The sequence below is a fragment of the Leptinotarsa decemlineata genome, unplaced genomic scaffold, assembly GCF_025532065.1.
Source record: "Leptinotarsa decemlineata unplaced genomic scaffold, Ldec_3_MD MMD2_tig00000505_RagTag_RagTag, whole genome shotgun sequence".
In the NCBI taxonomy this organism is placed as follows: domain Eukaryota; kingdom Metazoa; phylum Arthropoda; class Insecta; order Coleoptera; family Chrysomelidae; genus Leptinotarsa; species Leptinotarsa decemlineata.
In genome coordinates this window covers 12,195,656-12,210,445 of record NW_027412549.1, presented here as the reverse complement: position 1 = coordinate 12,210,445, position 14,790 = coordinate 12,195,656, and the positions used below count along the sequence as shown (strand labels likewise).

At 33.6% G+C, this 14,790-nt stretch overlaps 1 protein-coding gene and 1 long non-coding RNA gene across 16 annotated transcripts in view; one reads left to right on the top strand and one right to left on the bottom strand.

The window, feature by feature from the left end:
* The window catches only part of LOC111511081 (uncharacterized), a 64,208-nt gene that overhangs the window by 1,406 nt on the left and 48,012 nt on the right, over positions 1–14,790 (bottom strand). For 14 of the 15 annotated variants that reach the window (XM_074173964.1, XM_074173961.1, XM_074173957.1 and 11 more), the window contains 5 exons: positions 13,978–14,279; positions 13,368–13,547; positions 12,630–13,031; positions 5,570–5,985; positions 716–908 (listed from right to left, as the gene is read on the bottom strand). In XM_074173964.1, the coding sequence (XP_074030065.1) occupies positions 716–908; positions 5,570–5,985; positions 12,630–13,031; positions 13,368–13,547; positions 13,978–14,279 (1,493 nt within the window). The remainder of the gene's footprint in view (positions 1–715; positions 909–5,569; positions 5,986–12,629; positions 13,032–13,367; positions 13,548–13,977; positions 14,280–14,790) is intronic. The other variant, XM_074173958.1, reaches the window with a different exon arrangement.
* On the top strand, positions 6,435–8,814 carry LOC141481783 (uncharacterized). Its single transcript, XR_012465175.1, has 2 exons — positions 6,435–7,152; positions 7,934–8,814. It is a non-coding gene; the product is annotated as an uncharacterized lncRNA (long non-coding RNA).

Here is a 14,790-nt window from a genome sequence, read left to right as displayed (position 1 = left end):
AAATAAAAATACAAAAAAATAACAAAAAAAAATTGTAGCTATGTGAATCATATTATTTATAATATAAATGAAGTTTTCAGACCATATTCCAGGCACAATTTATTCACAGATAAAATTTTTTTATTTTTTTTTATAAAATTCAAATAGAGTTATTATAATTTGATCAAATGTAAAGTTTATTTGACAACTTTTTTTACAATAAACAATAACTTCTGCTTTGTTTTAGAGCAGAAATGTAAGTAAACACTATTGATAGCAGTTCAAATACCGAAATACAACAAACACAACTCATTCTTATTTTGTTTACCAACTTTGCATCCAACTTCAAATTTCATATTTGAAAACTTAAAAAATAATACCTTTAAATATAAAAAATTAATATAATGAAGATCAAAATGTCTTCTACGAAATATATTTTAGATTGTGTAGGTACAGAATCCCTGTGGGATCGCTGAGGGTATTTTTTTCAAATTTTAGAAGGAAATTCGAAATGGAATTAAAAATATTTTGGGTAATATAAGCGTGGTTTTTAACTACATATATGTTGGGATATCCATATTAGTTATCGAGACTAACAAATATCAATAAGGAATTCTGTGAAGAAAAATTAAGTTACATCCTTGGATACTAGGTGTGTCACTTGTTTTATGTATCTCAATTTCAATTAGAGTAATGATGCTTGTTTGTTCGTACTGTTGAAACAAAACATTCTCACCCTGAAAGTTGAAGAATACCAGTCACATTCGTTTGGATACGGACTTCTAGAGGGACTGTCATCGTGGACTGAAGCTGTTCCTTGAGAGCCCAAACTCCAGGGTGATTGACATGTTGGTGGCGCGAATTTAGGGCAACGGATAACTCTGGGACACTGCCTTTGTACAGGCGGAACACACTGATATCGAAGATCTCTGAAATTTGAAAATAATAATTGCGAATGACCAATGTTTTAACAATTTAATGATTGGTTAATATGTGATGCTTCACAATCTTGGAACATATTAATTATATTGAACAAGACAATTTCATTAGAACTGTTCATACTATGTACAATCCCCCAACACTGGTTTTAAACATCTTTTGAATTGCCATTGAGTGTGTGTGGTACTTTCCTACTGTTCATTTTTGAAAAGTTTGAAATATATTATGAGGGAAATAATTGTAACACCTGTAGTACTATATTTTTGTTTCGATATAAATTTTATTCTTTCTATTATATTTGTTTATATGTTTGTTGTACCTATGCTTATGGAGTCCCGGGACCAACAATACTATTGATCTGGGATAATATTTATACTGTAAATATATTTTAAAATACATTCAATTTCGTTTATTTCCACATACATGAATGATCTTTGCATAGTTCTTGGAATCGAAAATACATCTGTTATCTATAAGATTATTTATGAAATTTTATTTTCTATTAGAGAGAACAAAATCCGAGCTGGTAGACCATTGTCGAAAACATTTTGTAGAACAAACATTCCGTCTGCTACTGCACCAGATATCTTCAGTGGTATGTGATGACAAAAGTAGTATCTCGAAATCCCAGCAACGACTGAATGGGGAGCTGTGTTCACTTCTATTAATAAATTTGGTGTTGGTGGTAGGGTGTCCATACGAATGTCACTCATGAATGATCTGCATTTGTGCTAGGTTGTACTGATTGATCCACGTTGTTGACGAGTATGTTACTAGTGGGATGTTGATGGGAGTTGTATTCTACTTCATTTCTGACCTTAAGTACTGGATATCATGGTAATGGGTTGAATTAGATAGGACGGCAGTTTCTTCATATTTTATTACGTGGTCTGTTACTACTAAATGTTCAGCAATTGGGAATTCATCCAGTTGCATAAGTCGGCAGCTACGCTTGTTTCTTGTATCCTGGTGTTGATGCTGTGTTTAGTAGTCCCAATGTAAACTGAGCCACAGCAACAGGAAATCCTGTAAACACCGGCGGATGTCAGATGCTCTCTTTTGTCTTGGGCCAATCTGATTGTGTTGCATAGTTGATTAGTTGGCTTGTAAATAGTCTTAATCTTGTGATGTTATTATGCAAGGCAATAGGAAGTAGAATATTTCTTCTAAAATGTAGGTCCCCATTGATATATTGTGCTGTAAACCCTTTAGCCTGGAAAGTTTGGTCTAGATGACGAAGTTCTTTAAGAAAATGTGTCTCACAAATCCTAGTAGCACGATCAGCAAGGGTTTTCAAAATAGCACGTTCTGCCCTGGATGGTGGTTTGGGGTCTTGTTGAGATACCAATAAGTGTTTTTCTGTTCACCAGTACATCAAAAAATGGTGTTGTTCCTGTAAGGCCAATAGCTAAAGCAGCCTGATATCAAAACCAAACATTCATTTTTCGATAACAATTTAAAAAATTTCAATTCATACCTTTATCAGCAAATACTTTTCATCAGGTGCATCTTTTAAAAATTGTTGAATTTTTTCAGATGTTAATGTTTTGGAGCATATTTTTCAGATTTTTGTTTAAAAAATGCACGTAGTTTTATGTATTTTGATATATCAACACAGTTTTTAACAATAATTAAGGTACTCCTCAGCATTGAGTACTGAGACCATGTTGATGATTTCAATCTTCTTGACAACTCTTCAAAATAAACTAGCAAGGTATTTTCGGAACAAGATTTTCCTTGATCATAAAGTTTCTGTAAGCGATTTCATAATTTTTTCTTGGTGTGCTTGGTAGCAAATTATTCCAAACATCTATTGCTTTCTGAACAATTCTGGAGGTGTATTTTCCAACTCTAAATCTTCGTATTCATTATTTAATAAATCTGAACTGTTTATACTATAACAATCAACAATAAAACTATTTTCGTTGGGTAAGTTGACAGCAATAATTATGCAGTGCTTCGGTTTTGTTGTTATGGAAACGCCGACAGTGAGCTACTTGGATATTGCACGCGAATCGTCGGCGTAGCGTTGTCAACATGGAGAACGTGTCATATCAATCTAACATGGAGAACGTGTCATATCAATGTGACATGTAACAATTCATGACTGACTTGGGTTATCGTGATAACAGTAAGAAATTATTTCTCACTGTAATGGCGGATATTTCTCACTGCGTGATAAATCTTTTGTTCTGAACGTATGAAAGCGATGAGAGAAGAGGTACATTGTATAGCATCCGCAGAAAAACAATTATTCCATTGAAAATATACAAAAAGATAAGCAGGGGATCCAATGGTGCTATCAAAATTAGACGAAGTGGAAGGTTTGGCTTGTGAATCTTAGGAAGGCTGTAGGGTCTATACGGTAAGGCTTCAGATTTCCGTAATTGGCAGTTGGACTTGAAGAAGCATGGAGTGTTCATGAGAATGGTTGGACACCCCACCAGCATCACTCACATCCCCCTTAAATTCCAATACGAGTGAACACGGATCTCCCTAGTCAGTCATTACTCAGACTTCGAAATACTACCTTCGACCTTGCAGTCAAGACATACATCATTGAAGATGCCTGCCGCAGTAGAAGGAGAAACGTGACTCCAGCTGTAAAAACGTATATTCTCATACATGCGTTTACTGCACAGTAGCTTCATCAGTTGCATTAGTGTAGGTATATTCTTGTTTTGACTTGTCTATGAGAGATTATTCATTCTAAGATATGAATCAAAATGCCATCAGAGAATGCAGCACAATACATTTTCACAACTTGAAAATAGTTCAAGAAAATGCTTATTCACATTGAAAACTGCCTCATTGAGCATTATCGTTCAGATGTTTTGGTAATAATGTTTTAAGGGTACAGGCCACAAGATTATTACTAATTCATCGTATGAGGAAAGACTTAAGAATCGTAAAAATCGCAACAGAAATTATCGTTGAACGGTGATTTTGATGTCAAATTTGATCTACTTCTATTTGATATAGGAAGAATTTCTTCAAAAAGTTGTTAAGTTTTGATTCATGGGCGAAAAAATGAAGAAAATAACAAAAAATCAAAGTTGAAATTCGGATTTAGCATCCGAAAAAACATACAGATTGAATAGGAAACCTACTTCTATAATTTTCTTTGTTCATATTTCCGCTACACTATATTTTACTTTTCATTATCAACTCTACTGACAGAATTTACTAATTTTTGTTTTTTTTTTCTTTGTACTTTTAATACCTTTTATGAGTTTTGGACAGTCATATGTTCATTATTTATATTGAGTTATAAATTAACATACATGAATAGTCTTATACCAGTGTAAGTGCTGTTTAATATTTATGTTATGGTATAATATGTATGATCTATACTTCTATCGGCGAGAATACTTTCATTATTGAAACACATGTTGTAATGTTATGAAATGCTGTCTTTGGTTGACGATGTTTCATGCTACATTTCATCAGTTTAGAGTTCCATTGTCTAATATGATATAAAATGATTTGAAATCCCTGACAGAATCAATAAAATTAAAACAATTAGCTAAAATAATTCAATTATATTAAGCAAAAAAAAAACTGAAATTACAATGAAATAAAATACAAGCAACAATTGAAAATTGAATAATTAACAAGAAATGAAAATTAAAATTAATGACAGTCATCACCCGAAGACTGTCATCGCCCGAATCTTTCAATTTTAATTTTCATTTTTATTTTTTTTAGCTAATATTTTATTGATTCTTTCAGGGATTTCATATTAGAAAATGGAAGTTCGAAGTAATGAAATGTAGTATACATGTTGTTGAATATTGACCTTACCTTTTTATTATTATTTTACCACTGTCAGAATTAAGGAATTGTGTTGTAATTTATTGTTTTCCTTCTTGGGTTTATCCTGTTAATGAATAAAATAAATATATAGTCACAGTGACAGATATTCAAATTTTTATCGAAGTCAGGAAAGGTATCTAGGAGGATACAATCATTAAATTTTTTTATCACCCTTCTTAGAAGAAAAAAATCTGCCAGTCTTATTTTTTTGTACTCTGTTGCACAATCAAGGAAACTGTAGTATGCTTTTATTGCAACTAAATTACCCAGATTTCATTCACGTCAATACCTCACATTTCACCATTGATTTAACTAAAAGAAATTTGAATCGAAGTATGGAAATGATTTGTTGGTACAAGGGCTGGCAAGCTGTGATCGAATAAAACCTGTGGTACCAAACATTTCGTCGGCTGCAGTAGCATATGTAACGTTTGGATACTGCAGGTTCAATTCGACTTCGGCCTACCAGCCCGGGTATTGTTCTCTTTATTCATTACTCCGGCTGTGAAAGCCTATGTTTCTATATTAATTTGTTGGTATTTGTTTTCTATTCTAGAATACTATTGTCATTATTGCTGTACTATTCATTTATTATTGTTGCATTAATGCAATTTTCCCTTTTAGTCATTCCCAAGTCTTACGAATTATACCCTACATATCTTTCATGTACTGTAAATGGGTGAATTTTGTTGGGCGATCAACGATTTATTATTATAATAGTAGAAAAGTAGTTAGTTGTCGAATCATTATTCAAAGTTATTAGGGTTGAAAACTTGTATTAGTACTATTAATATTAGTTAGTGTCTCCCATGCAGAAAACCATATCTGAACATACTCTGCTTCTCGTTTCAACATATCTATGGTATTGCAATACTCTCTTTCCTTAGACATCACATACTGGTTTATCTTGTTCTGCTCTTGTAACCAGGATCGAAAATAATCAATAACATTTTTACTCTCGAAACAAATCTCATCTCGGCTATTTTTTACTTCATTGAGCTCAGTTTGTAACATTTGAATTGAGTCTTGATTATACCTTTGTTGTTTATTAGCAGAACTGTAAGAGGATTGCAGAGATCTCAGTTCGGTAAGGAGGTCATGGTTCTTTCGCATGAGGGCATCTTTTTCATTCTGGACCATCTGGAGCTCGGAAAGATACTGCTCAACCTGACCTTTCAGAAGCTGGCTTGATTCTTCTAGACCTGATACCGTGGACTGCATTCGAAGACTTTGCGAATGAAGTCGTTCATTCTGAAAAAAGATTAAAATCAATTTTTATCGAGACTTTTATCAAATTGTATGTATTATTTTTCAAATCTGAAAAAGGGACTATTCATTTTATACATTTAATACACAGATTTGAAAGGAAACTTACAAAGAAACACATAATTAAAACCAAAAGAGTTGTTCAGAATGCTCCTAAAAATAGTTCCTTTAAAATCAAATTGATTTTTATTACAAATTCAAAATGTACTCCAACTATTTATTAAGTTGGGAAAAAGCGGTTTGACTTTCTATTTCTTCCAAAGAAAGAAAAACATTTAATCGCACACTAGGAAGGTGAAAAACCTTTTCTTTCAGAAAGTCTTCCTTTTTTTTTCAATTTATTCTTTTCGTGAAATAACTTCATTAATATATTTTCATCTGATTTAAATAATATAATATATTTCATTAGATAGATAGATAGATAGATGCGTTATTCACCTCCAATTAATTTGCTTAGGAAAGTCAAAAATATATCAATGCAGCAATGCATGAATAGAATCTTACAGATACTAACATACAGGGTCGCTGATATGTATGGAAACGATCTATTATCTCTTTAAAGTAAGATGGCTAGCGAAGAATGTTAAGATACAAAAGTTTTAGGGTTTTCAAAATCTATCACACTAAGTTAAAATTGAGTAAACAGGATCAGTCAATAAGTCTTAAAGAAATAAAACTTTTTTTCTTTAATAAAACACCCTATATATTATACCATATTTCAATTCTGCTCGAAATACTGAACAAAATTGATATAACACATTATTTCCTGAATACAACCGTTTTCGAAATATCGAATGTTTTAGTCCATTAAGTTCATAGTCCATCAAGTTTCCTTTTGAGAGTTTCCAGCTTCATAACAACGCCGCGTTGATATTTTGTCTAACAGTGATGATCGTGACAACACATATCAAAAAGACATTTAGCGTAAATAATTTTCGAGCAAAAATGTCACGTTTAACTGATACTGAGCCTATTGAAATGTTAATAATCATAAGATACGGTGATAGAAGATAGAGTTGTGACCAAGTAGTGGATAATTTTATTGAATTGCATCCCAATCGGGAACCCATTTCTGAATCAACCGTTTCAAAAACATTGCAGCGTTTTCATAAAACTGGAGGTGTCAAAGATCGACCAAAAAGTGGAAGACAAGTAAGCGTTACAAATGAAGAAAATTCTCTGAATGTCATGTTAGATGTGGTGGAAAATCCAATAAATTTGGCACAACACAGGGCTTTGAATCATAACATGAGTCGATATTCCATTGAAAAAATTTGTAAACTGCAAAAATTTCATCTATATAATAATAATAATAATAATAATAAATATACTTTATTGTCTGAAGATACAATAATCTTATCGACAAAGTGTAGACATTCATAAAACTTGATATATCATGGTTCACATGATATTGTCAATAAAATATATGACTATCAATTAATTTAATTTTCAATTGGTTGTAACTAGTATTGAGATAAATAAATTAAATAACACATATAACATACTGAGCTGATGTTAGACGTCAGTGAACACTGTCTCAAAAAATTCCGTAATACTATATAAAGCCAGATCCAGAAGAGAAGTTTTCAATTTTTTTCTGAACACAGCATATGTTTCAGAATGTTTTATTTCTGTTGGCAGATGATTGAATATTTTGGCAGCGTTATATATGCATGAATTTTTTATGAAATTTGTTTTTGGGATTGGAAGTTTTATGTCATTTCTCTGGCGGGTGATTCCATCAGCGAACTTGTAAAGTGTTTTGTTTTTATATACTAGACAGGCAGTTTCGAGAATGAACAATGAGGGCAGAGTTAACAACTTACGAGTTTTGAATAGTTCTTTACAAGATACCCTGGGAGCCGCCTTACAAAGATAGCGAATTGCACGTTTTTGAAGAACAAAGATTGAGTTAAAATGTACTTGATTACAGACTCCCCAGAAAGCGATTCCATATCGAATGTGCGATTCGATCAAGGCATGATAATCCTGCATTGCTGTCGCTGTACCTAGTTCATTAACAACGATGCGTAGTGCATAACCACCCGAGGCGATCCTTGAACCTAGCTGTCTAACATGATGCTGGAAGTTTAGTTCCCCATCCATGTGCACCCCTAGAAACTTATTACATGCATTATTTCTTATTGCACCATCACCCAGAGGGATATCCGGCAAAGCACAGTGGAATGATACGCAGTTAGTTTTTTTAATATTGAAGGAGAGTAAATTAGCATCGCACCACTCTTTGATCTTTGTAATCTTTTGTAATCTTTTTGATCTTTGTAATCTTTGTAATAAAATTCATTTGGTATAAGATTTGACTGAAGACGATTTTGGTCGTAGAATCGAGTTCTGTGAAGTTATTATGGATAAATTAAATGAAAATGTCAACTTTGTCAACAACATATTATTTTCTAACAAATATACATTTTGTTTAAACGGGCACATAAATCGACATAACTGTAGGTATTGGTCAGACCAAAATCAATTTTGGATGGAAGAAGTTCACACTCAACGGCCACAAAAAGTAAATGTCTGGTGTGGCATTATTGGTGGACACGTCATGGAACCCTATTTTATAAACCCTGGATAGAATCTAGCAACATCCGGCTATGCTTACGTGCGTAGGCAGATATTCATATATGTGAGAAATATTCCAAGGAAAAGGTTTAATTTGAACTGTATAGAGCATCCACAGTTTCTCTGGTGTGTACAACTTTCTAGTTCGCCATAGCATTTGTTTCTGAAAAACTGCTTTTGGTTTCCCTCTTTTTTATTAATGATCCCTCTCTGAAATTACAATGCTCCACCCTATTATACAGTGCCTTCATTTCAAAACTCCCACCCCTAGTACTTCGTTTAGCAGGAAGAATTTGCCGTAGGCAAAAAACACGTCAATTTAGAAATCGAAGGGGAAGTTTAAAACCAGTCCCAGTGGTATTTTAGGTTTAACCCCCTTAACCCTAGCTACCCCCACTTAATAATTTTAATGGCACCCCTTTCTTGTAACACATCATTTTGAAGATCTTAAAAATCCTCACTTAACCCCGTTTAGAAAACTGAAATTGGTTGATCCGTTCTCGTAAAATAGGGCAAAAAGAAAATGAATTATAACTAAATGCAAAAATTTATGGAACCGCTACCACTGACTCAATAACGGTATGTTTATGTCCCTTTTTTAAATAGAGTTTTTTGCTTTAGTTGAAAGTGAGATAAGGGGACACAGTTGCTTCTTGGCGTCAGTTACAATTAAATGGTGAAAACATTTACTGATTTTAAACTGTTTGTCAAGTGGTGTCAGTTGCACCGACAGTAATACAAATCGTAATGGTGTACACTTTCCAAGAAAGAACTGAAATTATTTTTATTATGATGATGGTGCTGAAGATAGGTGTGCTCGTAGGACAGCCCGGGTTTTTAATGAAAGGCATGCAGGCCAAAATGTGAGTCACCGATATGTTCTAGAACTTGTTCGAAAATTTGAAGAGACCGGTTCTGTGTGTAACAAAGCAGTAAAGCAGCCGAGATTTCTTACGGAAGCCGCACAGATTGAGATTTTAGGCCAATTCGCCGTTGAGCCTACTACTTCAATTGCGAAAGTCGCAAAGTTAGTAAATATTTCAGTTGATTCTATACACAAAAATGTTCTTTCCTTACAAAATGAGTATTCTTCAGCAACTCTGTGAGGATGACTATGATAGGAGAATTGAATTTTGTGAAATAATGACTGCGAGAATTCAAAATGACCCGAATTTAAAAAAAAAACATTTGCTTCAGTGATGAATCAACTTTTTTTCTTAATGGCTCTGTAAATAAGCATAACTGCAAATACTGGGGTAATGAAAATCCACACTTGTTTCGAGAGGATCATACGCAATATCCACAAAAAATAAACGTCTGGGCTGGAATTCTGGAAAACGAAATAATTGGCCCTATTTTTATTCAAGAAAATTTAACTGGTATTTAAACTTATTGGAAAATGTAATCGATCCACTCATAACACAGTCCTTAGAACGCCAAGTTGATGAAGAAGACAACCCGCTCTTGGATGAACAAAATTTACATTTTCAACAGGACGGCGCACCGCCACACTACGCATTGCATGTCCGACAGTGGCTTGATAAACAATATCCTGACAAATGGATTGGCAGAAGAGGCGCTCTGGAATGGCCAGCGAGATCTTCGGATTTAACGCCATTGGATTTCTTTCTCTGGGGTTATTTGAAGACAATGGTATACAAAACTTCCCCACAGGACATTCAGGATCTAAGACACAGGATTACTGACACATGCAGACAAATTAATAACGAAACATTTACAAAAGTTCGACAGTAATTCGAGAATAGATTGTACTTTTGCTTAGCTACCAATGGTGAATATTTTGAACACCTAATAAAGTAAGGTACATTTATTCAATTGCAATAGCTATTATTTTATTTTTTATTATAATTAATTTTCTTTTTGCCCTATTTTACGAGAACGGATCAACCAATTTAAGTTTTTTAAACGGGGTTGAGTGAGAATTTTTAAAATCTTTAAAATTATGTGTTACAAGATAGGGGTGCCATTTAAAATTATCAAGTGGGGGTAGCTAGGGGTAAGGGGGTTAAACCTAAAATACCAATGGCACTGGTTTTAAACCTCCCCCTCGATATCTAAATTGACGTGTTTTTTGCCATTGCCCAAATTCTCCCTGCTAAACGAAGTACTAGGGGCGGGAAGTTTTGAAATGGAGGCACTGTATGTTGATGCTTTGAGATGCCATTTAATCCTCATCTAAAAAATTGGAGCATTAACATGGTATTTCCATGATGCAACCTAAATCAGTATTAGAGTGCGTTTTTTTGAACATTCCTATTTTAAAAATATAGTATTCACCCAGATGGCAACATTGATTACTCAATACTAGTCAACCAAAGCAATTTCATCCCATTGAATACTAGATGTATCAATGCTCCTTTTTGACGAACTGCCCAATAACATAAGCTGGGAGTTTCTTTTAGCAAACATTCCATTTAATATACCTCCAATAAGTAGGCATGCAAAGATATTTTACTGTGATCATGTTAGAACAGACATATTGAAGAGATCACCAGTTTCAATCATTTGTAACAATTTTAACCTAATATATGGTAGGTACATGTGATATTGATATCTTAATTATCTTTCATATTCTCTTTGTAGTAGCTAGTTTTGCTTAGAAATTCATACATACATTTATGCAGTGTGAACACGAATAGTGCCCCCCTCCTAACATTCGAACAGGGTGAGATATCAGAGCTTGTTGGAAAACAACTGGATTTTTGAATTAATTCTGATTATTGGCCACAATTTTCTGAATCGGTGGGTGAATGAGGTTTTGAAGAATTTTCAAATATAAATCACCAGTCAGATTTGCCTCTGGATATATGGAACCAACAATATGATTTCCCACCATTTCTGCACAGACATTTATTTTCTCAGGAGTGAGAGGGACCTCGAAAAATATGTGGGTTTATATCTAACCAATATCGCACATTTTGGCGGTTGACATTTCTGTTTGAGAAAAAAGTGCATATGTCACTAAAACAAATGCAGTTACGATTCACAATCAAACTTTCGGACATCAATCACAAAACTACATTCGTCTGTCAGGGTCATATTTCAATTCATGTAATATCTTCAGTTTACAGTGGTGAAACTTATCTGAGGTATTTCTTGATGGTGGTTATTGAGACATTATTCTCTCGATTAACTGTTGCCTTGATCTGCAGGGGGTCATTCACTACAGATGCAACAATTTCTATATGTTTCTTGTCCGAGATAGATTTTCCCTCAGCTCCACTAGCTCTAGCCATACTTCCAGTTGTTTGAAATTTCTCAACCAATTCTCTGAAATGATTTCTTCAGATCGGATTATCAAAAAATCTTGCATTGAATAGGTACTCTTTCTGCCTTATAAAAATTACGGCAGGCCTCTGTTTTTTCCTCTATCGACCTGGCGCAAACACAATATTCTCTGTTACTAGGGTAACATGGTATGGATTTCTATCTACATAGTCGATCATCAGAAAAGCCTAAATCGGATTAAGAACAGAAATGCGCTTATTTGTCAAATACCTTGATTCAATTTTATTTTAAATACGATTCATTTCCATGAATAATATCTTTCTCTTACACATTACAAACTTTGTGTAACCTGTGATAAGTAACTTTGAAGTTGTTTCAAGCCCCTTTTTGTTGCAAAGCTATGAATTATCATTTTTTCCATCTCCAATTCATACACCAATAACTCTGTTACCGGTGATCTAAAGTATTCAAAACACTAAAAAAGTAGTATTGAAAATTGTGAGTAAGTGAGCTAAGGGTCACAAGACTCCCTTTTTCCTGCGGCGAGTGATGTCTTACCATTCATTTGTTTATCAAAAAGTACAAAAAGTTATTCCCTTTCATCAATTTTGTCTGACTCTGATATCTTGCCCTATTCAAAGGTTAAGAGGGGTCTATTTACGTCCGAACTGTATAATTATTTGCCTTTGAAATATTTTCTATACATTTATCTAGTTTATACATTACATAAATTGTTATCGGATGTATTTATACCTGTTGGGAGTAAAGAATTATCTATCTGTTATTAAATTGTAACTGACCTCAACATTTAGCGCGCAATGTTTTCTAAGCAACTTGTTCAGATCTTCTTTAAGAGTGCTAACTTCTTCCTGTGCACACGCAAGCTGAACACATCTGGAACTGTTTGTTTCCTGCGCACTTTTCTTACATTCGTCCAGCTGTAAAGTTTTTAATTCCAATTGCTGCCTGAGAGATCCCAGTTCTCTCTGGAATTGGCTGGCCTGTTCCAAGTAGCGAGATTCTTCCATTTCTGCTTGCTTCAGTTTTTGCATTAATTTCTGTTTCAGATCATTGTATTCTCGATCTCTTTCCATTTGAGATTTCGATATCTGAGCTAAGTGCAATTGTGTGCGTTTACTTTCTTCTTCCAGTTGTTGATTCCTTTTCTGAGTTTCCGTTAATTTTTTTTTGAGTTCTATTACCTGAAAAGATTGAATGGTTATTATGACGTAGGTATACAGTTCATTGAACAAATTGATAAAAACTGAAAATATGTCATAGAATCGACCGATAGTAATGAGAATCTATAACCCATTCAAGAAACCCTTTGTGAGATTTTCACTACAGAGTTTTACAAAAAAGCAACACGTGTTTTGCCATACAATAGCTTCTTCAGGAGTCTCTATACTAAGTTAATATAGACACGCCTTGAAAATCTATTGTATAGTGAAACACGTGTTGCATTATTGTAAAACTCTAGTGAAAATCACACAATAAAGTGTTTTTAGAATATATAATAACTGAAAATATATAACTACCGATTTCTTGAGCGTTTCCACAATAGATTGATAAAATTCAACTTCACATGGGCAGTTGAGACAAATATCTTGATCCGTCTCCTCCCCAGTCTGTTCCATGTATTTCCTACAATCATCATTGTTGCATTTACTTTCGAATTGAATATTTCTTTTACTTAAGTTCTTGTTCAAATCCATTAGCTGAAAAAAAAACAACGGAAAATGAGTCAATTAATACATGCAATAAAAGAGTAACTGATCGCTGTCTATAAATAAAAGATATATTGAATAAAATATTGTATGGGGGGGGGTCTTTATTGATGCAATAGAACCCAAAACAAATTTTAGAATGTTCGTCTGTGCTTCTATACACACTGAAATCAAAAACAGGTTAAACGATTTGGGTGCGGCTTTCAATATTGTGTTGTGGTAAGCTTCGCTTAACATTTAATGTTTGATTTATTCAAATCGGCTCGTAAGTGAAAAACGTTATGCTAATCTGAAGAATCATTTGTTGGACAACTATGGAAATACTTTTCACGTTGGTTAACTATGAAACAGAGATAGGCAATTACATGGAGGCATTCTACTGTCAGAGAATCAGCGAAAATTCCGAATACTGACTACTCACGGTTTTTTTCAAGTCCCCTATTATTTTTCTATATCGTTTTATTTCTACTTCCTTGACAGTATCTTTTCTCGTCACAATGCCTAGCTGTGTTTTCAATTGATGAAGTTCCTCTCTTGCATGCCTATATTTTTCTTCACTCTTTGCTAGTTTGTCTTTCATATCTTCAATTATGCATTTTAAATGACACTGCTTATTTTTTTCTTTTTCTTTCATTTCATTCAACTCCATCTGGGCAGATTTCAAAGTTCGATTTTGATTGTTATAGGCCATCTCTAGCTTACACAGTTCAGCCGTTTTCTTTTCTGAAAATTACAGTAACGTGTATGAGGGGATTGTCTAACTGAAAAAATTAACATAAGTTGATTAAATAATTATTTTTATCAAAGAGTTTGAACTTCAATATAAGTACCATATAGATTGTTAATGAAGCAGACAGCTTAAGAGTATCTAAATCTACGTTTACACGGCATCCTAGGGGAGGATTTCTAACAACCAATGTTACTAAAAATAACATTAACGTTTATATAAACACCATTTTCATCGAACATTATCAAACCAGTTACTCAATGCCTAATATTTCGGAAAAAGGATTAACGTCATTAAACCGAATTTATTGGGTCGTGTACACCTACTTTGAGCAGTGTAATAATTTAGTGGCAAGAAAATTCCCTAATGCTTCAGAATGTGAATCAAATAGTATAACAGCGTTCTCGGTTCGACTTAATATTAGAAGGCAATTGGTGGATGAAATTAGACGGAAAAAAATTTAGGTTGACCAAGTATTTTCCCTATGATTAGGTACATATATTTTTG